At 38.6% G+C, this 24013-nt stretch overlaps 1 protein-coding gene across 3 annotated transcripts in view; it reads right to left on the bottom strand.

The window, feature by feature from the left end:
* Positions 1 to 13932: 13932 nt before the first annotated feature.
* Positions 13933 to 24013, bottom strand: part of LOC120528082 — a 143860-nt gene continuing 133779 nt past the window's right edge. For all 3 annotated transcript variants that reach the window (XM_039752096.1, XM_039752095.1, XM_039752097.1), the window contains 3 exons: positions 22535 to 22702; positions 15557 to 15640; positions 13933 to 14950 (listed from right to left, as the gene is read on the bottom strand). In XM_039752096.1, coding sequence (XP_039608030.1) covers positions 14929 to 14950; positions 15557 to 15640; positions 22535 to 22702 — 274 coding nt within the window. In that variant the 3' untranslated portion in view covers positions 13933 to 14928. The remainder of the gene's footprint in view (positions 14951 to 15556; positions 15641 to 22534; positions 22703 to 24013) is intronic.

Below are 24013 nucleotides of genomic sequence, written 5' to 3'. Positions count from 1 at the left end.
ACTATTGATTTAGCACAGACCCTAGATATCACCATTTAAGATCAATACCACATTTTCTTTGACATAAAATGTCTGTAACAGAATTTAAATGTGAATACATTTTATAAAAGACCTTTTTTGATGTGGCAGTTGTCCCCACATTTTTTAGTATCGCTAACAGACAGAATCGGTACTTTAGCTAATACAATCAGCAATTTAACTAGCAGATGATCTGTTTCAATCTCTAGCCTACCGTTTTTAAAGCAAAATAAAAAATGTTGTCTTTCAAAAGCTAAATAATAACTTGAAAAACAAATCTGTTCTTAAGACGTTCCAGGCAGGTTTTAGATCTAACAAGAGCATAAAAAACTTGCATTGGTCAAAATAGTAATGACAAAGTAAGGATAAATAATGATAAAAATAACAAATCAATCCTTATTCTCTTAGACTAAAGTGCTAGTGTTCATATTGTAGATTAGGGGTCTCCAACCTTTTTTCCCCTGAGAGCTACTTTTACAAAATGAAAATGGCCGAGAGCTACTCATGTTTTCTAATATTTATTCTCATAGCTTAGATAGATAGATAGATAGATAGATAGATAGATAGATAGATAGATAGATAGATAGATTAGATAGATAGATAGATAGATAGATAGATAGATAGATAGAAGGCATAGATAGATAGATAGATAGATAGATAGATAGATAGATAGATAGATAGATAGATAGATAGAAGGCACTATATAATAGATAGATAGATAGATAATAGATAGATAGATAGATAGATAGATAGATAGATAGATAGATAGATAGATAGATACTTTATTAATCCCAAGGGGAAATTCTCATACTCCAGCAGCAGCATATTGACAAAAATAAACAATTTTAAATTAAAGAGTGATAACAATGCAGGTATAACAGACAATACTTTGTATAATGTTAACGTTTACCCCCCCGGGTGGAACTGAAGAGTCTCATAGTATGGGGTCTCCTCAGTCTGTCACTGAAGCTGCTCCTCTGCCTGGAGATGATCCTGTTCAGTGGATGCGGTGGATTCTCCATGATTGATAGGAGTCTGCTCAGCGCCCGTCGCTCTGCCACGGATGTCAAACTGTCCAGCTCCATGTCTACAATAGAGCCTGCCTTCCTCACCAGTTTGTCCAGGCTTGAGGCGTCCTCTTCTTTATGCTGCCTCCCAGCACATCACCACATAGAAGAGGACACTCGCCACAACCGTCTGATAGAACATCTGCAGCATCTTATTGCAGATGTTGAAGGATGCCAGCCCTCTAAGGAAGTATAGTCGAAGGAAACAAACTGAATACGCTTGTTTTGTCTGAACATTTACAAAATGTTGGTGTCCACAACTCACATTTTGCAATAAAACATCACAAAAAATATTTAGTTCACCTGCAAGTGCATTTTGTATGTCTGTATGCCTTTTCTAGTGTATCTCACACTATTGAATTAAAACATGAATGCTGTCAAAACAAAACAATGCAATTCCAAATACACAGATGTGACTTCTTCATTTGTCATTTTGTTCCATGTCACTGTTTCACTTAATTCACATGTCCAGTTGCATGTGTGACGTGTTTTTCAGTTAGTCAGATGACTGGCACTGCATGAAGTCAACAAGACAGGCAGGTGTATAGTGGAGTGGAGCCACTTAGGTTCACTCTTCTGGAGTCATTTAAATGTTCATCTCTCAGTTTTGTTCTGAACTTTGATTTCATGACATTCACGTCAGACTCACAGAGGTATGGAGACCCAAACAGAGCAGATTTTTAGCACTGTTTAGTGAAGATCCTTATAGTCATCTGGCTCTGCTAAGCTCCAGAAATGCTGAGAATGCTGTTGGTGCCAAAAACATCATCAGACCAAGCCTGGTGGATCCAGATGAAGTGCCCATCCCACTGTTTCACATTGCGCTTGGTTTAGTGAAGCAGTTTGTCAAAGCCTTAAGAAAAGATGAAGTCTGTTTATTGCATTTGTGCTGAAGTTTTCCAAGTTTGTCTGGGACTAAATTGAAAGAGGGCATTTTTGCCAGTCCTAATATCAGAAAACTGATATCTGATTCAGAATTTGATAGTGTGATGAATATCCTGCAACAAGAGACATGGATATCATTGAAAGAAGTCATTTCTAAGTGTTTAGGTAACAATAAAGGTCCAAATTATTAAGAAATTGTGAAAATTAAGTTTAAAGAATTGGGTGGTAATATGTTAAGTTTCAAACTTAAGTTTCTGAACTCACATTTGGAATTTTTCCCTGAAAATCTTAGAGCAGTGAGTGAAGAACAGGATGAAAAGAATCCATTAGGATATCAATGCCTTAGAAAGAAGTTACTGTGAATGTCAGTATAATGACGGACTACTGCTGGATGATTCATAGGGACGCACCAGAAAAAGTGTAGAATGGACAGGCCACCAAACCAAAAAACTAAGAAGTAACAAAAACTAGAAAAGTTTTATGCAAGTGTGGTGTAGCGGGTCCACAGCTCAGAAAAACTGGCAGTTTTAATAAATAAATAATGAACGTACTCATGCTGGGGAGTGGAAGCAGGTGCGAGCGATTTGCTGTGAAGACACTCCGTCTTGAGGTTGGTGCGAGGGGGTCAGCTGTCCGTGGGCTGCCTTGTCGGCATTTGCAGGCAGTCTGATTGCCTTATTATCAGTCCAGGGTGGTAATTGGGCGATCGCGCCTACAACAGCTCCACAGCATATAAAGGGGAGCTCATGTTAAGAACGAAAGAAGGAGTCAAGAAAAGAGAGTGGAGGTTAAAAGATGGGTGAAGAAGCAGGCAGGAGAAAGAGAGAGAAAACAAGCTGCTGAACAGAGTGGAAGCAGTTGAATGGGAGTAGGGCCCCAAGGAGGAGTGAGTGCCCATCGCTCAAGAGGGGGCTGTGGGTCACTCCTGTTGAGCGTCTTTGGGAACAGGAGTGACCGTTATGCTCTGGAGGTGCACTCAGCGGCAGTACTCTTTGATACGGCAGCAGTGGGAGTACAAAGTGCCCACGCCGGGTGAAGTTTGGATTGGCAGCAGTTCGGGCAGAGCAGGGCTCGGTGATCGGAGCCATAGGATTGGTGGCTGGAACATGGGCCGGATTAGAAGGTGGGCCGCATCTGCTGGTCAACATCTCTCTGGGCTGCAAGGCCTGAATAGGATAAGCCGTAGAGGCGTCAGTTTTAAGGGAAGGCACCAGCGCTTATGGGTTTTAAAATTAATTTCCTGCACTGCATTGTTTTAACTTTGTTTTTAACCGATTATTCTATTCATTGATTTTAACCTCCACTGTTTACTTCATTTTATGGATTATTTATTTATTGAACTTTTGTTGAGAACTGCACTTTGGGACACTTATTTTGTGTATTTTTTTTTATAACAAAAGCACTTGCACTTTTTACCATCCCCTTGCTTGATGTGTTTTGTCCTCATCTGCCACGTTCATCCCGGTCAGACTATCAATGGTGTCGGGTTCAAGAGGGTCCCAAAAGCAAAGAGGGAGCCAGGAGCCGACCCGTGCTATCACAGTAAGACAATGAATATGTTTTGTTTTCCTTACAGTGGGTACGGAAAGTATTCAGACCCCCTTCAATTTTTCACTCTTTGTTATATTGCAGCGATTTGCTAAAATCATTTAAGTTAATTTTTTCCTCATTAATGTACACACAGCACCCCATAATGACAGACAAAAAAAAGAATTTTTGAAATTGTTGCAGATTTATTAAAAAAGAAAAACTGAAATATCACATGGTCCTAAGTATTCAGACCCTTTGCTCAGTATTTAGTAGAAGCACCCTTTTGAGCTAATACAGCCATGAGTCTTCTTGGGAAAGATGCAACAAGTTTTTCACACCTGGATTTGGGGATCCTCTGCCATTCCTCCATGCAGATCCTCTCCAGTTCTGTCAGGTTGGATGGTAAACGTTGGTGGACAGCCATTTTTAGGTCTCTCCAGAGATACTCAATTGGGTTTAAGTCAGGGCTCTGGCTGGGCCATTCAAGAACAGTCACAGAGTTGTTGTGAAGCCACTCCTTCGTTATTTTAGCTGTGTGCTTAGGGTCATTGTCTTGTTGGAAGGTAAACCTTCGGCCCAGTCTGAGGTCCTTAGCACTCTGGAGAAGGTTTTTGTCCAGGATATCCCTGTACTTGGCCGCATTCATCTTTCCCTCGATTGCAACCAGTCGTCCTGTCCCTGCAGCTGAAAAACACCCCACAGCATGATGCTGCCACCGCCATGCTTCACTGTGGGGACTGTATTGGACAAGTGATGAGCAGTGCCTGGTTGTCTCCACACATACCGCTTAGAATTAAGGCCAAAAAGTTCTATCTTGGTCTCATCAGACCAGAAAATCTTCAGGTGTCTTTTAGCAAACTCCATGCGGGCTGTCATGTGTCTTGCACTGAGGAGAGGCTTCCGACAGGCCACTCTGCCATAAAGCCCTGACTGGTGGAGGGCTGCAGTGATGGTTGACTTTCTACAACTTTCTCCCATCTCCTGACTGCATCTCTGGAGCTCAGCCAAAGTGATCTTTGGGTTCTTCTTTACCTCTCTCACCAAGGCTCTTCTCCCGGTAGCTCAGCTTGGCCGGATGGCCAGCTCTAGGAAGGGTTCTGGTCGTCCCAAACGTCTTCCATTTAAGGATTATGGAGGCCACTGTGCTCTTGGGAACCTTAAGTGCAGCAGAATTTTTTTTGTAACCTTGGCCAGATCTGTGCCTTGCCATAATTCTGTCTCTGAGCTCTTCAGGCAGTTCCTTTGACCTCATGATTCTCATTTGCTCTGACATGCATTGTGAGCTGTAAGGTCTTATATAGACAGGTGTGTGGCTTTCCTAATCAAGTCCAATCAGTATAATCAAACACAGCTGGACTCAAATGAAGGTGATCTCAAGGATGATCAGAAGAAATGGAAAGCACCTGAGTTAAATATATGAGTGTCACAACAAAGAGTCTGAATACTTAGGACCATGTGATATTTCAGTTTTTCTTTTTTAATAAATCTGCAACAATTTCAAAAATTCTTTTTTGTCTGTCAATATGGGGTGCTGTGTGTACATTAATGAGGAAAAAAATAATTTAAATGATTTTAGCAAATCGCTGCAATATAACAAAGAGTGAAAAACTGAAGGGGGTCTGAATACTTTCTGTACCCACTGTATGTGAATGCTTAAAAACATGAAGTTAGCTAAATATTTTCACATTAACTAATTTAGAAAAATACTGCATACATGAATACATTGTGTAATTTGTTAAATTTTAAAAACTTTTTTCAATTTTGTACATAAATGTGCAGTGATGGAAACATTCAAATTATATTTTTATTGCTCCATGAACGGAAATAAAGATAATTATTACAGAAGGACTTGGATAGCATACAGGCTTGGGCAGACAGATGAAATTTAATGTCAGTAAATGTAAAGTATTACACATAGGAAGTAAAAATATTAGGTTTGAATACACAATTCGAAAAATCGAGAGTACACCTTATGAGAAGGATTTAGGAGTCATAGTGGACTCCAAGCTATCAACTTCAAACAGTGTTCAGAAGCCATTAAGAAGGCTAACAGAATGTTAGGTTATATAGCACCTTGAAGTACAAGTCCAAGGAGGTTATGCTCAACCTTTATAATGCACTGGTGAGGCCTCATCTTGAGTACTGTGTGAATGTTTTGGTCTCCAGGCTACAAAAGCACATAGCAGCACTAAGAAAAGGTCCAGAGAAGAGCAACTAGGCTAATTCCAGGTCTACAGGGGTTGAATTATGAGGAAAGATTAAAAGAACAGTTTAAGCAAAAGAAGATTAAGAGGTGACATGATGAAGTGTTTAAAATTATGAAGGGAATTAGTACAGTGGATCGAGACTTGTATTTTAAAATGAGCTCATCAAGAACACGGGGACACAGTTGGAAACTTGTTAAGGGTAAATTTCGCACAAACATTAGGAAGTTTTTCTTTACACAAAGAACGATAGACATTTGGAATGTTACCAAAGTGTGGTAGACAGTAAGACGTTAGGGACTTTCAAAACTCGACTTGATGTTTTCTTGGAGGACAAGTGGATAGAAAAACAGAACAGGACAGTTCACACTGTAAACAGCAGTCCAAAGGGATGGAGGTGGCAGTGGAGTAACATAAGAGAATGAACAACACAATTATAATTAAAATTATAATTTTTCATATAAACTGCTCAAAAAAATTAATGGAACACTTTGAAAACCCATCAGACCTCAATGGGAAAAAATCCTGCTGGATATCTCAACTGATATGGACTGATATGGTGATGTGTGAGGAATGAAAGGATGGCACATCGTTTGATGGAAATGAAAATTATCAGCCTACAGAGGGCTGAATTCAAAGACACGCTGAAAATCAAAGTAAATCAATGATGTGGCAGGCTCGTCCATTTTGCCGAAATTACATTGCAGCAACTCCAAATCGTACTCAGTACTTTGTATGTGCCCCCCCACGTGCATGTATGCATGCCAGACAACTCTGGATTGGGGGGCATGCTCCTAATGAGACAACGGATGGTGTCCTGGGGATCTCCTCCCAGATCTGGACCAGGGTATCTCTGAGCTCCTGGACAGTCTGAGGTGCAACCTAGCAGCGTCGGATAAACTGAAACATAATGTCCCATCCAGAGGTGTTCTATTAGATTGAGGTCAGGCGAGTGAGAGTGGGGGTCAGTCAATGGTATCAATTCCTTCATCCTCCAGGAATTGCCTGCATACTCTCGCAAACACATGAGGCTGGGCATTGTGGTGCACCAGGAGGAACCCAGGAGCCACTGCACCTGCATAGGGTCTGACAATGGGTCCAAGGATTTCATCTCGATACCTAATGGCAGTCAAGGTGCCGTTGTCTAGCCTGTAGAGGTCTGTGTGTCCCTCCATGGATATTCCTCCCCAGATATAACATCACTGACCCACCATCAAAGCGATCATGCTGAGTAATGTTACAGGCAGCATAATGTTCTCCACGGTTTCTCCAGACACTTTCACTTCTGTCACATGAGCTCAGGGTGAACCACCTGCCAGTGGTGCTTGCCAATTCTGGTATTCTATGGCAAATGCCAATCGAGCTCCATGGTGCTGGGCAGTGAGAAAGGGGCCCACTAGAGGATGTCGGGCCCTCAGGACACCCTCATGAAGTCTTTTTCTGATTGTTTGGTCAGAGACATTCACACCAGTGGCCTGCCTGCTGGAGGTCATTTTGTAGGCTCTGGCAGTGCTCATCCTGTTCCTCCTTGCCCAAAGGAACAGATAGCAGTCCTGTTGATGGTTTAAGGACCTTCTACGGCCCTGTCCAGCTCTCCTAGAGTAACTGCCTGTCTCCTGGAATCTCCTCCATGCCCTTGAGACTGTGCTGGGAGACACAGCAGACCTTCTGGCAATGGCATGTATTGATGTGCCTGCCATGCTGGAGAAGTTGGACTACCTGTGCCATCTCTGTAGGGTCCAGGTTTGGCCTCATGCTACCAGTGGTGACACTGACTGTAGCCAAATGCAAAAGAGATGAGGAGGGAAAAATGTCAGTTGCCTCCACCTGTTAAACCATTCCTGTTTTGGGGGTCGTCTCATTGTTGCCCCTCTAGTGCACCTATTGTTAATGTCATTAACACCAAAGCAGCTGACGCTGATTAACAAGCCCCTCTGCTACTTGACTGACCAAATCAATAGCCCAGAAGGTTCATTGACTTGATGCTATACACGGACTAAAAAATGTTTCTTTCATTTTTCTGAGCAGTTTATTTTATCAAACTTTTGGTATCTTATCAGTATAATTTCAATTTTAGCTCCTGCCCTCTCCAACCTGCTTGATCCAATTCAAAGAACAAGACAGGAAATGGCCTTGTACCCGGCTCCTTCATTCGCAGGGCCCATCCTGCACATATCCACACTCTCAGAAGTCCAATTTGGAGTCACCAGTTAAGCTAACTTACACATCTTTAGGGTTACTGAGGAAAACATGCAGTCTCCACACTGACCAAAAAATAAACGTGAAGAACCTAGGATGCTTGATCCATGAAGCAGAAGAACTACACACCTGAGCTACCGTGCCACTTGTCTGTGTGTAAGGATACAGAAATATGAAGTTCATCTAAATAATAACTTGAATTATTATTTGAGAAAAAAATGCAATATATAATTGCATCAACAGGAATAAATCCAGAAATATTAAACCCATTTAGTCACCTACCACCATAATCTGGTGTTATCTTTGAAATGAAAATTCCCACAGAGTATAGTATGTACATGTGACAAGACACAGAGAGGTCCATGGTGATGTGTGAGTTTTGAAAGAAATCAATAAAAATGGAGCACTCGGCCACCAAAGGGGTGTAGGTGTGCGTGGCAGCATGGCGGAGCTGCTCTGTGGTGTTGATGAGGTGATCAGCTGATCGTGCATTCACATGCAGACATGTATGGTTCAGTCGATTGCCTTGTTACCACTCTAGGGCATGCTCCCAACCTGGGGTTTGTAATTTTACTGGCGGAAACTGGTGCTGTTAAGAAGAGGAAGCAGGCAGTTGGGAATGCAGTCCCAGGAGCAGCGCATGGCTGGGGCTCGACTGATGTGGATTCAGCATTCCAGGAAGTGACCTACCTATCTGGACATTAAAGCTATTTACTGGAGCTTTCATTGACCGATAATAATCTCTGCTTGAACACCTGCTTTTATTGGGATTATTTATTTATATATTTATTTACAGGAATGCACTGCCATTTCATTGAGCACTGTATGAAAATAAAAAGCAGAAAGCGCTTTCCACCACCTCTTGCTTGTTATATATTCTTAGTGAATGGCTCATCCTGGTCTTGACTATCGATTGTTCCAGATTCAAGAGTGTTGTGGCACTGCAGGTAACCTGGACCATCACAGTACAGTCCTGTTCACTAGGTTAGCTCACCCACTGCCACTGAAGTGAGTTCATCTGGCACATTTATGTAAGTTGCAGTGGTATATGCAAGAGATATAAAATGGCAAAGAGATACGATATGGGAACAACTGTACTGTACTTTCACAGTCCATGCTAGTGTAAATACTGGAGAGGTAAATCAGCTTCTACTATTACAGATATTTTGAGAGTATCCGAAACTGGAAGTATGCAAACCTTTTCCTTATAAGTTAGTACAACTACCATATGCCAGTGTGGATTTTTGTTTTCTCATTTTACAAAAAAGTGGGATTTTCTAAGAACTGATGTTAGGTGCATTAGGTGAAATGGTGCAAAGTGCATAGAGGGACAATGTGCCCAGTGATTACTTGGTGGTCTGGCATTTCTAAGGGTATGTAGGAGGTGAGTGCAAGGAGCTACTTCTGTGAAGACCCTTAAGGTGGATGACAAGAGATGGATGGCCCAAGAGGAGCTGTGAGGATCCAAAAGCAGCTGGAGAAAGTAAAGAGAGACTCTGCAAACAAGGAATGCTCTTAGAGGCAGGAGTCTGGAGCCCCGATGATTCTGGTGTAGGAGAGAGGAGCGTAACAACTGGCAGGTGCTGGATGGACTTAAGTTTTCAATTGTTCTGAATGCATGTGGAGAGGGAACTAGGGGAAGTGAGAAGCAACTCATCTCGGTTTTCATGTGCGTATTTTGTGTTTTGGAGGTGTTATGTTGTGAGGTGAAACAGGGGGCTCAGATTGCACACACTGCTTGATGTCTATCTGTGTATTTATCTCTTTCTGTCAACTCAGGGATTATTATTATACTTTTCATTCAGATTCAGATTATTTTTCAGGGTTAGTAATATTTTTTAATAATTTTTGGTCAGCTTTTTAGGCTGTGAAATATAGAGATTTCTTTTTATGTTCATTGTTATTTTTAATTGTTGCTGTAACATCAAAGAAATTAGCCAGTGCCTTGCCTTAGCCCATATGGAAAAGGCTTGGGAATAGGATGGCCACTCCGGGTCAAATCTCCACCATTTTATTATTCTCACCTGCTGGTCTGGGACACCACCACATTTAGCCAAGGGCTCTGCCTTGGTGGAGAGGGCCACATTCTCCTCCAAGAGGCCATATAAAGTCCCCTTGGTCTCCCCCGTCTGCACCAGCCCAATCCTGTGGGCTCTTTCCGCACACTCCCCTTGGGGTCGGGGGTTGCACCTGGTCTTTACGCATTGCGACACACGTCCTGCCCTTGGCAACTCAGGTACGGTACTCTCCCACCTGGTTATTTGGGGATGTTGGTCCTTTCATGTATTTTTTTCTGGTCCTGTTCCTGGGAGCCAATGATCCTGCCGAATACGCTACTGTCAGTACAAAAGGGACGAGAAAGCCAAAAAAGCTTTGGGGTTGCCATCCCATATATTGTAGTTTGCTCCTGTTCAAGCAAAAAAACAAGTTTTAACTGAGTTCAAGATGGAACTGAGGCATAGGTGACAAAACGGAGGTTTTATAGTTAGAGGAAATTAGGTCATGCGCACGTATGTGACATCGTTAATGGAATTTTGCTCCCCTAATGTTTCCATATGTTGCTGCATTCACTAATGTCACACACATTCCTGTGTCTACTTCTATCTCCACTCTCTGAGCATTAATGGGGTGGTCCGGAAATGGAAGGGATGTCATTGGTGGTGCAACTGTTAATCATTTGTTCTGCAGAGAATGGAAGTAAAAAGGCATTAGACGACAGTGTCAGCCCATGGCTTACGTTTAGATGAGCCCTGAAGTTGTCCCCCATGCACACAACAACAACAATTTATTTTTTGTATAGTCCAAAATCACACAAGGAGTGCCGCAATTGGCTTTAACAGGCACTGTTTTTTGACATGTGTGACAATGCATATTAGAGCTAGGGGTTGTAAAAGGGGGCAACCCAAAAAACAGTGCTGATGTGGGGACTACAATTCCCATCAGGCAGCAGGAGTGCACATAAACAAAAAAACAAAAAAAAAAGTACAAAGTTTTAGTATACCAGCCAAAGCAGTATCTCATCAAAGACCGCAGGTACAGCATTATCTCCTCGGCTAATTTTGGGAGAAATTGAACTGCTTTCACTGCTTTTCTCGAAGAGTGTGTCTTTTTGTCTCATCGTGGACTGTTCTTAGCTTATTGTTGATTTTCCAAAAGTATGTTTTTCTCTGTTTATTTTCATCTGAATCCAGTTCTGAGGACTATGCAGGTCCAAAAGAAGTGGAGGGTGTCGCCAACACCTTAAGAAGCAATGTGCTTTTCTTCAACACGCCCAGAACCCCTTTTTAGTGAGTTCCCTGGTTGTATGCAAAACAAAGTTTAATGTCAATTTTGCAAAACCATATGCGAAAGGAAACTCGACTGTAATGAGTGCCCATTGGAACATGAGACAATATCTCTGAAATAAACTGAAACTACTGTTTGTGTTCTTCATGGTCCTTGGATTCAATCATTCGATGAGACATCAAGTTTATTATTATTGGATTAAACATCTATTCACGAAACCACATGAAACCAGGGAACACAAAGAAGTAGCATTCATGGATCAAACCTTGCAAGAAGTTACCACAATTATGGAATTCAGGCATACAGTAAAAGGACAAATTTTCGACTCATGAGAGCAGACATATTGAAAGAGAGGTTGTGTAGATGTTGGATAGGATTGGTAGCAATGACAATTAAGGGTCAACATTTAAAAAACATAATTGATTTCTTACCTTAACCCATTATACAAATTTACCTTTGCAATACTGGATACTTCAGCTAGTCTATTTATATTCACAATGGAAACCGATTAGAAACACTGCCAGCTGACTCCTACAGAGAACTGGGATGGAATTGTTTGCTAGTTTCACCCGGAGTGGAGTGTGTCCCGTTTACGCATGGGTTTTTTTCTGTGTGCTGTAATGTTTATTTCTCCTGTCCCACAGATATTGAGGAGACACACTAAACTAGCCTGGTATGTATGAGTGATTGTGCCCATTGAAACCCTTGTGTTAAATGCAGCCATGAAAAGCTTCACTTTCCCATGGTCATATAAAGGAATATCTGAGTCTGGAAAATAGCTGAAGAAAGCTAAAGTCTACGAATAGCATCCTGACATATGTGTCTTTTTTATCCAGATGTGTCAGGGAGAGGTGAATGGCACAGAATATGGCATCCTCAGTTGTCCAGTTTGAGTGGTAAGCAAACTGAAAAGAGACAAGGGAGGCAGCAAATCCAGTGACCAACGGATGAAAAACACAAACTATGGAGATTCATCTTTATTGCAAACAAATGAACACTAGACTGATTGTTGACATGACTAATCTTTTGAAGCACTTCATGATGAACTGGTTGGCAGTCATTCAAGCATGTCACTGATGACTTCTCTGGCACTGGTATGATGGTGGTCGACTTGAAGCATGCTGGGACTGATGACTGGCTCAGAGATGTGTTAAAGATGTCAGTATTATTGCTTCATTAATGTGCTATGACACCCACTGCATGAATTCAGTAATATGTAGACACAACACAGACTATTTTGAGATACATTGATCACTACTTGATAACAGCATGTTTGTCCATGTTTACGCTGGTTTTAGATGAATGGTACAGAAGCTATAGAAATGCACTGTGATGGGGAAAGAGTTCAAATAAGAATCGCACGATATTTCTGTATTTTGTGGGAGAGGACAGAAGACCAGCAAATGAAGAAGAACCATATAAAACATAATTTAATAAACACCAAGAGTTTAAATGGCATCCTCAGTGGTAAGCAAACTGAAAAGAGACAAGGGAGGCAGGGAGATTCCTCTTTCTAATGTTCAAATAAACGTGATACATAATTTAAAAAACACCAAGAGTTTAAACACTTTCTAATGTATCATCTTCTGTATAATTTCTCTGTTGTTTACATGAATAAAGTACTCTTTTATGTCTGTTATTCTTAATAAGCTCTTGTATTCCTACTGTTCCTTCTCTTTCCAAAATCCAGCTCAAAATATTTAAAACTGTTGTTATTCACACTACTGACCAGCAGATGTCACCAGATGATAGCATTTTAAATGTAACATGTGCGTACAACTTGAACCAACAAAACACTTTTACTGTGAATAACTAGCACACATCAACAGATAACAATTACATTAGTGGGCCACTTTTATGTATCCCACTATGTTCATCTCTAGTTTCATACAGTTTATTGTAGTGTTGTCAATATTTGATATAACTACTCAAACTCAAACTAAAAGAGGTGGGAGTTCAGGGTGAACACTGTAGATGGGCACAGAATATTTTAAATAACAGAAAGCAGACAGTGTGATGTACAACAGGGGTCAGTACTAGGGATGCTGCTATTTTTAATATATATGTAAATGATTTCAATAGGAATATAAATGATAAATGATACCAAGCTAGGAGGATTAGCAGATAATCTTGGATCTGTTTAATCATTACAGAGGGACTTGGACAGCATACAGGCTTGTCCAGACTTGTGGCTTATGAAATTTAATGTAAGTAAATGTAAAGTATTACATGTAGGAAGTAAAAATGTTAAGTTTGAATACACAATGGGAGGCCTGAAAATCAAAAGTTCATCTTATGCCAAGAACTTATGAGTCATAGGGGACTCTAAGCTATCAACTGCCAGGCAGTGTTCAAAAGCCATTAAGAAGGCTAACAGAATGTCAGGTTATATAGTGCCTTGATGTGTGGAGTACAAGTCACAGGAGGTTCTGCTCAAGCTTTATAATACACTGGTGAGGACTCATCTGGAGTACTGTGTGCAGTTTTGGTCTCTAGGCTACAAAAAGGACATAGCAGCGCTAGAAAAGGTCCAGAGAAGAGTGACTAGGTTAATTCCAGGGCTACAGGGGATGAGCCTTTACAGTTTAAGCAGGATAAGATTAAGAGGTGACATGACTGAAGTGTTTAAAATTATGAAGGGAATCTGTCCAGTGGATCGAGACAGTGACTTTAAAATTAGTTCATTAAGAACATGGGGCAAAGGGTCACAGAATGAGTCTGAGGTACAAAGCCAACCAACAACCTTGTGGTTAAAAGTCCAATATCTTTATTGCTATTTCAAATTCTAATCATAAATGCGTGTCTACAAGTCTGACTCTCAGATTTCAACACTAAGCCCTTTTATTAAAAAAAATCATTCTCTTTTTCATTGTATTTAGCCAAGTCCTCAGCTGTCTCAAAAGCAGCTTTGGTTTATGTTCACACCTAAGTGATCCAGCAGACACCAAAACCACATCCAGCACATTCTAATCTTCCACACAAACACCTTCCTGGGTCATGTTTTGCAGAATATTCCTTTCACAGACACTTTCTAAGTCCTGCACAATCTTTGACCAGAATTTCCCTTAAAATTCTAAGACAACCACTTTTACAATGGTAACAATTTTAATGGCAAATGTAACCCTTTGGAAAACATTGCAAGACAATTAGGAAGGGTCCAAACATTCCCAGCACTCCCCCCTTCCAAATGAATTATAACTATAATTTACTACTTTGTATTAGCTGTAGGCTAATTGCGCTATACTTACAAGACTGAGCCTGAACTTTCAATTTCATTTTATTAAACTTTATGCATGTGCGTTGCACTCACCCCAAGTGTCTTCTTTTAAAGATGTGAATATGAGAGAAATTATTAAGGTATTAAAAAAGAATACTTTAAAGCCATACATCACAATAAGCAATCTTAACCATTTTACTGTTTTTGACACTTTAATAAAAGTTTTTTTTTATAAACTATTTTACAAATTCTAAGGATATATTCATGACTTTAGTTCTGCATTCACGTACAGTGGTCACAATGCCCCAGCAGGCAAATTGGTCTGTTTCATTTTCCAAACTTTAAAGTTGAACATAACAAATGTTACTTGTGTCATGTTGGAATACGATAGGTAAAAGAATAATGCAGTTCCAAAAATGACTCCATTTTATCAAGTTTTCAGGGTAAATCCTTAATTTCTGTGGTGAAGGAGGGAATGGTTTGAAGAGGAAGTGATGTCTTCTGCTTAGGATTCATTTGTGTTTCAACATTCGGGCTCAGGCTTTCTGTTTGACAAGAAACACATTAATATATACACAATAAAAATAAATATACATCACAATTTATATTCATTTTTACCTTTGTTAAAAAGAATTTTGTTAACATTTTGAACATTTAATCCATCCATTATCCAACCCGCTATATCCTAACACAGGGTCATTAATTTGGTGTTCAGAAGAACAAGTGACATAACAAAAGTGCATTGCTTCTGTCAGGCTCACCAGCCATCTCTGTTTGTTTTAACTCATTGACATTTTTCAATATGGATGTGTAGACTACAGCAACAGCAGTTATTGTTGTTCTTTTGTTTGTCCAGCACCTCTTGATTTGGCAGTTTCTCTCACTCACCTGCCAGACGACACGACCTTCATGCTAAGAAAACATCCTGTACTAGGGTGTTGGGTTGTTATGGCTACTTTTAAAATTCTACATAATGAAAGGAATTGTGTAAAATTAATATTATTAATTGTATTGACTTATTTAGCCACTATTAATATGTGTTAAGGTTGATTCTAATTACTTAGCATTTTTGTGATTCTTTTAAGGTAAAACAAAATGTTTTGTAACTTAAAATTACATTTATTGATTGATTATTTAAAACAATACTCTACCTTACAATTTTCATTTTATTATATGAAGACAGAATGGTGTTGATACTCTCAGCTGATGCGCTTGTCAAGTGCTTACTCGCAATTCTAAAATGAAAAAAGAAGAGTCACATAATGTATCATCCATCTTATCCTAAACAGGGTCACAGGGATGCTGGAGTTAATCCCAGCAGGCATCAGCTACAAGGCTGCAACAACAATATTTATTTCTGCGGAACATTTTCATACAAAGAATGTAGCTCTAAGTGCTTTACAAGATGTCAAAGAAAAGGCTGCAAGAAAAAACAGAAGATATTACAAATAGTTAAGAATAAGGATGAATAAATGACATACCGAAAATAGTAGATGAGAATTAATCAATACACACTTCCTGATATACACTTACATTGATATACAAGTAACACAGTTAAGTAGAGTTTTTATTTCTAGATTTATGTTTAAGTTTCTGACAATCCCTGGACAGGGTGCCAGTCCACTGCAGGGTGAAGATACACAAACTGTACACAAACAAACGGGCCAGTTTAAAAATGACAATTCATTTAATGTCTCTGGACTGTGGACGCAAACTGGAGCACTCATAGGAAACTCACAAACTCCACATGGGGAGAACCAAGGAAGTGAGCCTCAGGCTACTTGTTGCAGGGTAGCGGTGCTATCAGCTGGAGCCAATCTGCTGGAGCCAATCCCAGCCAACACAGGGTGCAAGCCAGGAAACAAAGCCCGGGCAGGGCACCAGCCCACCGCAGTTTAAAATGTATACTAACAGAAATATTACAACTTAAGTGAATCCACTTACAGTTGAGCCATCACAGGCACTCACCTCTGCACTAAAAAGCAACATACTTTCCAGGACAATCATTTGTAGACATTGACCACTTTACCTAAAAGTTCCCTTGCTCTACCCCTCAGTTTCCATCAGATTTTTTGTTTTTCAAAATTTTTACAGCCCCTTCTCATTTCTGCCAGTTAAGGGGCATAATTCTTGCATTTAAAGTGCAAAACACACTACTGGACATTTGACAAGTTTAGGTAATTGTAAAGGACGCATATGCTGTTTCATCATTCCTATATTCTTTTGTACCATGTCTTTGCAGTAGACCTGACAAGCGTGTTCAAAATTTGGAGTTTACATTTGCCGGTTTTGAGCTTCTAATCACTCATCTCTGAATGACACGCTATTATGGATGCATGGGAGAAACAGGAACACAATGTAAATTTTTTCTTTCAAGTTGTAAGAACCATCAATTTGTTCAAATAAAGGCTCTCTTAAATTTTTAAAAGTTAGTTTTCTTTATGTTTGTTGAAGGGAGGCATAACATGAGCAGGTCACACTTTACTACTGATTAAAACAAAGAGGAATTTAATCTTGAAAGAAAATGCAATTATTAAAGGACATGGAAAAACATGCACAAAAAACGGTCATCTCATCAGACCAATAATCTGTTTAATCTAATGCGTCTCTAAATAAAGTTTTTTTGTTATATAAAATGAGATCTGCAAAATATTCTGCCTGTGCAAAGCTTAATGGTTTCAGCTTATAACAATTTGTTGTGCCAAAAGAAAAACTAAAGCAAAAAAGTTGAAGAGATCTTCTGATTACTGTACAGTACTGTTACTGGGACAGGTCCCTACAGTGTTCACTTTGGTGAAAATGGGGGGCTCAACTACAGCAGAGAGCAACAAGGCCCAAACAATGTGAATTCTGTGACATGTTTTAAATTATCAGTGTGGCGGACTTTATGGAATACTTTACCTGCACCAAATGCGATAAAATAAAACTAACTGTAGAGGACACTGATTCTACACATGAAACTCAGTTTTAAGAAAGACATCAAAACTTCAGGACACTTTTAACTCCACGGTTTTAATTACAGCTGCTGGTATGGGAATACAAAACTCAATGCTCCTTACATCAACTCCCCTGCTGCAAAGAGCCATGTGAGGAAACACAGGCCGAGGAACATTCTCCACCACTGACCACTGACCACTGACATGGCAGCTCCAGCTGTGGAGTGCTCAGTAGACTCCTGCTCCATACCATGCCCAAGGGAATAGCAGTAGAAATGGGTGAGCAACAGAGGCATCAGGGAAGACAAAGGTAGGTCCTCTGCATGTCTGGAGCTGAGGCTGGACACCGACTACCATTGTTTCGCTGCATCGACTGCTTCGTCATTGCTTGCCTCTACTGTGGTGATCGTCAATTTCATTGTTCAGTGTCAGGTAGAATGTGCTCATTGTTAGTATCGTATCTCTTAAGTTCTGAGCTTTGAGGGCCTGCTATGGGGGTTGCACCTCTGCTCGGCATGCTCAGATATTATTACTTTGGGGCTGGGTGGGTGTTTTTTTTTTTTATCAGGGAAGTGGGTGGACACTGACAGGTGTGGATTTCTTTTACCTTATTCTTATTTTTTTGCTTTTTATTTTGATTTCTTTTTTTTTAATCCTGGATGCGATCTATGTTTAATTTTGTTATTTGCTTTTTGATAGTACTTTTTCTTCAGCAAATATTTCATCACAAATAAAAAAAAATAATACCGAAGAGAAACACCAATGTTCTTCTCACATCCACTTACACTGATATATTAATGTCTTTGTGAACCAAAAACTGAAATTTGCACACATTGTTTTTGCCACTGTTTATCGTTCTATGTTTTATGGTCTTTCCTGTGCTGAAATCCCTGTCTTAGCTGCAATATGCCCTAAAAAATTTCTTCTAAGATTCCTTTACATGGTCAAAGCATGAACTTTGGTGCTGGATGACTGTTCCAGATGCCAAGCAAGTGCTTTAAAAAAGTTACTTTTAAGTACCGGTCACCAGATGCAGACAGTTTTCAGGGTCTTCCAGGGCTTTTTCTGTCTTCCTCCCAACGTCTTCAAATGTCTCCAAAATCCATTTTGAAATGGTGTTACATGCTGACTGTAGCCTTTGTGATACAAAGCTATGATTTTACTATATGTCTGTCAAAACTTGTTAGCTACGTAATTTTTAGACCTCTTCTTAAAATACCCAACTTTTTGTGGTTACCATCCAATACATCAATACATCCATTAATGAATTAAATTACACTACTAGCAGACCTTCTTCAGCTAATCATTACCTCGATAATCTGAATAGGTGTGACGTGCGTGGAATTTAGCAAATACAACAAGGCTGTGTGGTTCGAGTTATCACACACACAAGATAGCAATATGTTTTTGAGAAATATTAATGTTTATTCACATGTTGCATAGTGCTTTCTCAGCAAATAACATTTGCTGCCTAGATAAGTGTTTTTACATACATTTTTCTTTTATACATTACTATATATTTACATATATACACAAACAGCAGCAATGAGTTGTATGGCCTAACATTTATATCTGTAAAAAACTAGAAATTCTGATGGTTTTAGAAGCTACTGGTTTAATGTATACTTTTCAAAATGAGGCTTACTTTTTCAACATATAACACATGCATTACTAATTAATCTAATACACATGGCTGCTATCTTTTAAAATTGCACATGTTTGCCACTCTTGAAACAGTAAAATTAAAGCTCTCCAATCGGGTTTAAAGGGAAAGTTAAGCTTACTTATTATACACAGTTCATATACAAGTACTAACTCAAACACATTACCTTTAAGACACTAATTACAACATCAAAAAGTCATATTACCCATTTCCTTTTGTTTTATGTTTAATTGTACTCACAAGTTTTTTTTATTGCTTTCAGTAAACAGTAAAAAGCTTTTCTCAAAATTCATACCAGAAGAAGAATTTGATCTGGTATATCAGCTCAACCATTACATAGAGAAAAGGGAAATTTTCATTGTTTTATGTTTATTCAGTGGTCTGTAAACAAACCCAATTCCAAAAAATTTGGAACGCTCTGTAAAATTTAAATAAAAACAGAATGCAACGATTCGCAAATCTCATAAACCCATATTTTATTCACAATAGAACATAAAACATATAAAAATACTGTCCCAAATATTGAAAGTGAGACATTTTATAATTTCATGAAAAATATTAGCTCAGTTTGAATTTGATGGCAGCAATGTGCATCAAAAAAGTTGGGACAGGGGCAACAAAAGGCTGGTAAAGTAAGTGGTACTAAACAAAAACAGGTGGATGAACATTCAGCAACTAATTAGGTTAATTTTGCAACAGGTCAGTAACATGATTGGGTGTAAAAAGCACATCTTAGAGAGGAAAAGGCTATCAGAAGTAAAGATGAGCAGAGGTTCACTAATCTGCAAAAACTACTTCTACAAATTGTGGAACAATTTTAGAATAATGTTACTTAACACAAAATTGAGAAGACTTTGAATATCTCATAATATACAGTACATAAAATAATCAAAAGATTCCAAGAATCTGGAGAAATCTCTGTGCGCAAAGAACAAGGCCAAAAATCTTCTGTGGTCAGAAGAATCAAAATTTGAAATTCTTCTTGGAAAACATGGAAGCCATTTTCTTCAGACTAAAGCGGAGAGGGACCATCTGGCTTGTTATCAGCACTCAGTTCAAAAGCCTGCATCTCTGATAGCATGGGGCTACATTTGTGGCTATGGAATTGGCAGTCTTTCACGTCTGGAAAGGCACCATCAATGCAGAATGGTATATGCATGTTTTAGAGCAAAATCTGCTCCAATTTAGATAACTTTTTTCAGGGAAGGCCCTGCATATTTCAGCAAGACAATGCTAAACTGCATATTGCATTTATTACAACAGCATGGCTTCGTATTACAAGAGTCCAGGTGCTGAACTGGCCTGCCTGCAGTCCAGACCTTTCATCAATTGAAAACATTTGGCACACCATGAAAATGAAAAATATGACAAAGAAGACCCAGGACTGTTAACCATCTAAAATCTTATATAGTAGAAAAGAATGGGAAAACATTCCTCTCTCAAAAGCCCAGCAACTGCACTCCTCAGTTCTCCGATGTTTATGGGTTGTTGTTAAAAGAGGAGGGGATGCTGCACAGTGGTAAACATGGCCTTGTCCCAACTCTTTTGAGAGGGGTTGCTACCATCAAATTCAAAGTTACCTTATTCTTTTCTTAAAGTGGTACATTTTCTCAGTTTAAACATTTGATATGTTTTCTATAGGGTGGTCCCGATCTAATTATGCAATTTTCATCACGCTATAATTTATTAAGTTTATTACATAGAAAATCACCCGAAAAATCCCGGACCAACGAGAAGTGTGCGAACTGACGACATAAAGATCGTCTTTACGCCAAACTAGAATTGTCCCAACATAAATCAAAGTCATCCAGACGATCTGGATTTGCATAATTAGATCTGGACCATCCTGTATATTCTATTGTGAATAAATTGTGGGTTTATGAGATTTGCAAAACATGACATTCTGTTTTAATTTACATTTTACAAAGAATCACAACTTTTTGGAATTGGGGATATACATTTTAATATAGCAAACACTTTCTAATATGGAGATGATAAGATTACATGGCAAGGTATTTGCTATTACAATAAGGTATAGGATGTAAGATAGATTAAGCTATTCTCCTAATCTTGAGCGATGTTATGCAAATTCTGTTTTTATACAACCAAGCATCTTCATATTTGCTAGCATTTGCCAAAGTGAATCAATGCTGTTCATATTTATATGCTGCCATAGATCTGTTTAATAAAGTACATCTATTGGAATTATTGCAGAAGTGACCTTAGCTGTTATTTAAAGTCACCCACTTTAAATACACAATGACAAAGAGAGCAAGACCACCACCTGTTCACAAAACAGAATCATAAAAAACAAGCAAAAAAGGATGACAAAACAATAAAACTTGTTGCCCTTTATAAACAGGTATAGCCGAAGTAGCTTTTCTATTTGCTCAAGTAAACCAAAAAGCCTTCCTCATAGCTCTGACCTCCACCTGTCATTGAAACTCCAAACACCAGAACTTACTAAGCCTCCAGCTTGAAGCAGCCAGCCATAAGGCCTGTTATGGGGACAAAGAACTTTAATACAATTAAATACATTTTCATTAAATTGGTTTTAAATTCCTTTTTTAAACACAGCAAGGAAGGAGCTTTATAAATATTAAATGACACAAGACAAGAACTTAAATGGTAAGATTTTCAAAGCGATACAGGTACAAGGTAGCCAAGCATTTAGACAGTTTGAGCCAACAAAATGCCATAACATGGTAAAGAGCAGCATGATAGATTGTGTATGTGCGGGACAAACACATACTCACACACATACACAAAGTGCAATTTTTAGTATCCTACAATGAGAAAACACTGTTTTATTGTTTTCATAGTTAAGACTTTTTTCCTCCACACCCTGCAAACAGCTGCATTTGACTCAGTAGGTTTTCTGGCCTTACTTTCACAATCATTTTCAAATCTGGCTTGTATTAGGTTGTATCTACTCAAAGCATCTCTTTCAAATATGTGTTGGTAAAAATAGATCTGTAGTTTTATTTTATGTGTTTTCAGGGAAGAAGAAAAACTGATTCATAAACATAAGCTGAACAAATCATTGACAATGGCTTTCAGTGCTGTCTGTTTGACATTAGGATACTTCTCCAAATAGAAAGATAGACAGAAAACTTGTTTGTTTTATTTCTGCATTCCTTGAGCTTCTGTAAAAGTAAAATTTCCCCTTGGGGCAAATGAAGTACCACAAGTATCTGTCTCATAAAAGATCAGCAATAGGCTCTGTGAATTTGCATTTGTACTTGTAAACAAAAATCAGTTATTAGTGGAAAGATACCATGCACTCCAACCTATAACTGAATTTACACATGAAGTCTTTAACTAGTCTGTCCAGCTTTATAATCATTCACACTTTAAAATTACATTTCTGAATTTGTGTTCAAAATATAACAATGTTTTCCTTAGATTTCTTTTCGTTAAATTTCCTAATCTGCAAAAAAAAGCTCTATTATTATAAATATGATACCTCAGAAACAAATATGATGTTATCAAAGAATGTTAACAAAACAAAAGAAAAGAGAAATCCATACCTCAGAAATTTGGGGGTATATTCTTCATTGCTCAATAATCCAATAATTGTTTTTATTGCCTCTTCCCCAAGTGGTTGATATACTTTGATTCTTACAGGTTTATAAGATGAGATGACAATTTTTAAAATTTCTATTGTGCTACATTCATTAACACCTGACAGTGAAAAACTAGGACAAAATTACAAAAAAACACAAGGTAATATAAAACAAAGCAGGGGTATAGAAGTGCTTGCAGGTATAAGCTATATTTACTAAGCTTTTGCTCTCGAATCACTTACAGAATTTAAAATCACATTTTTTCAATTTTTTGCAGTAGCAAAAGGTCACTAGGACAGCCTTACTTATGAATCAAAGTTCTATTAATAACAGTACATTGACAAATGCAGATTAATGTAAATAAAACACTGAACAGTAAATGAAAAAGATATTTTAAGAATAATATCCACCTCATGGTGCTCAGTAATAGCAAATAAACTCAGAGGAATAAAGGCACAGTAGCAAAAAAAAAAAAACTGACACAATGTTACTGTTCCAATCCATGCAGTTTTTAACAAGTCGTACATAGAACAGCCAATCAGAAATACTGGAGCCAATTGCACCATTAATTTTTGCCACAGATAGTTCAAGTAACAGAAGGTTGAAAGGCCCATAGAAAAACATTTACGAGGGGTAAGATACATGCGATATATGCTGTGCATCTGAAATGGGTGTACTGATGATTTTCGTTTTTAGAAGAAAACTAATGATCTTGTAAATCAGTTCCAAATCAAGAAGAGCAGGCAGTGGAAGATCAAATTTCTTGACTAACTAAGGTGACACATTTATATAAAACAGTATATGTTGCATAAACAGGTTTCATCTAAGTGGAACAAAAATTAAAGAAAGTTAAAAGAAAAAGAATAGAAGGAAATCAAGCAAGATGGTGAAGTTCCTCAATACCTAACAGCAGACTGGAAGAAAAAAAGAGCAGGATGGTACAGAACATTAAGACTGGGAATGTTGTGAAACCTGAAACATTAAAAATATTACCAAGTGTAGTGATACTGCACTGCACTCAACCTGGGGACAAAATTAAGATTACCTATTATTAAAAGACTGGTGCTGTAAAAGATATGGAATGTAGGCTTGGGGTGGGATCTAAGTAAATTCTCAATTTTTTAGTGACTATGAGATTAATAGGCATAACTTAAGGGATACCTGTTTTAACTCAACGGAGGTAAAGGCAAGAAAATGAAGGTATCTGGGATTGACCATATTAGACTTGATAGACAACTGCAAGGAAGGGCTTCCAGAAAGATCTAGCCAGCACCAAACAGATCTCAGAGTGAACGCCTAATGGTATATTTCTAGAATAGGATGGGACACACCACCTTCAGACCTGTCACCCAATCAAACTAAGAATTTGATGGAGGGTTTTTGCAATTCCACAGGGATCAAGAAAAAAGGTATCTAATTTCTTATCAGTTGTTAATAGGAGGA

This window comes from Polypterus senegalus, chromosome 4 (assembly GCF_016835505.1).
Source record: "Polypterus senegalus isolate Bchr_013 chromosome 4, ASM1683550v1, whole genome shotgun sequence".
NCBI classification, from domain to species: Eukaryota; Metazoa; Chordata; class Cladistia; order Polypteriformes; family Polypteridae; genus Polypterus; species Polypterus senegalus.
The sequence above is the reverse complement of the archived record's forward strand: the minus strand, read 5'-3'. Positions and strand labels throughout refer to the sequence as shown.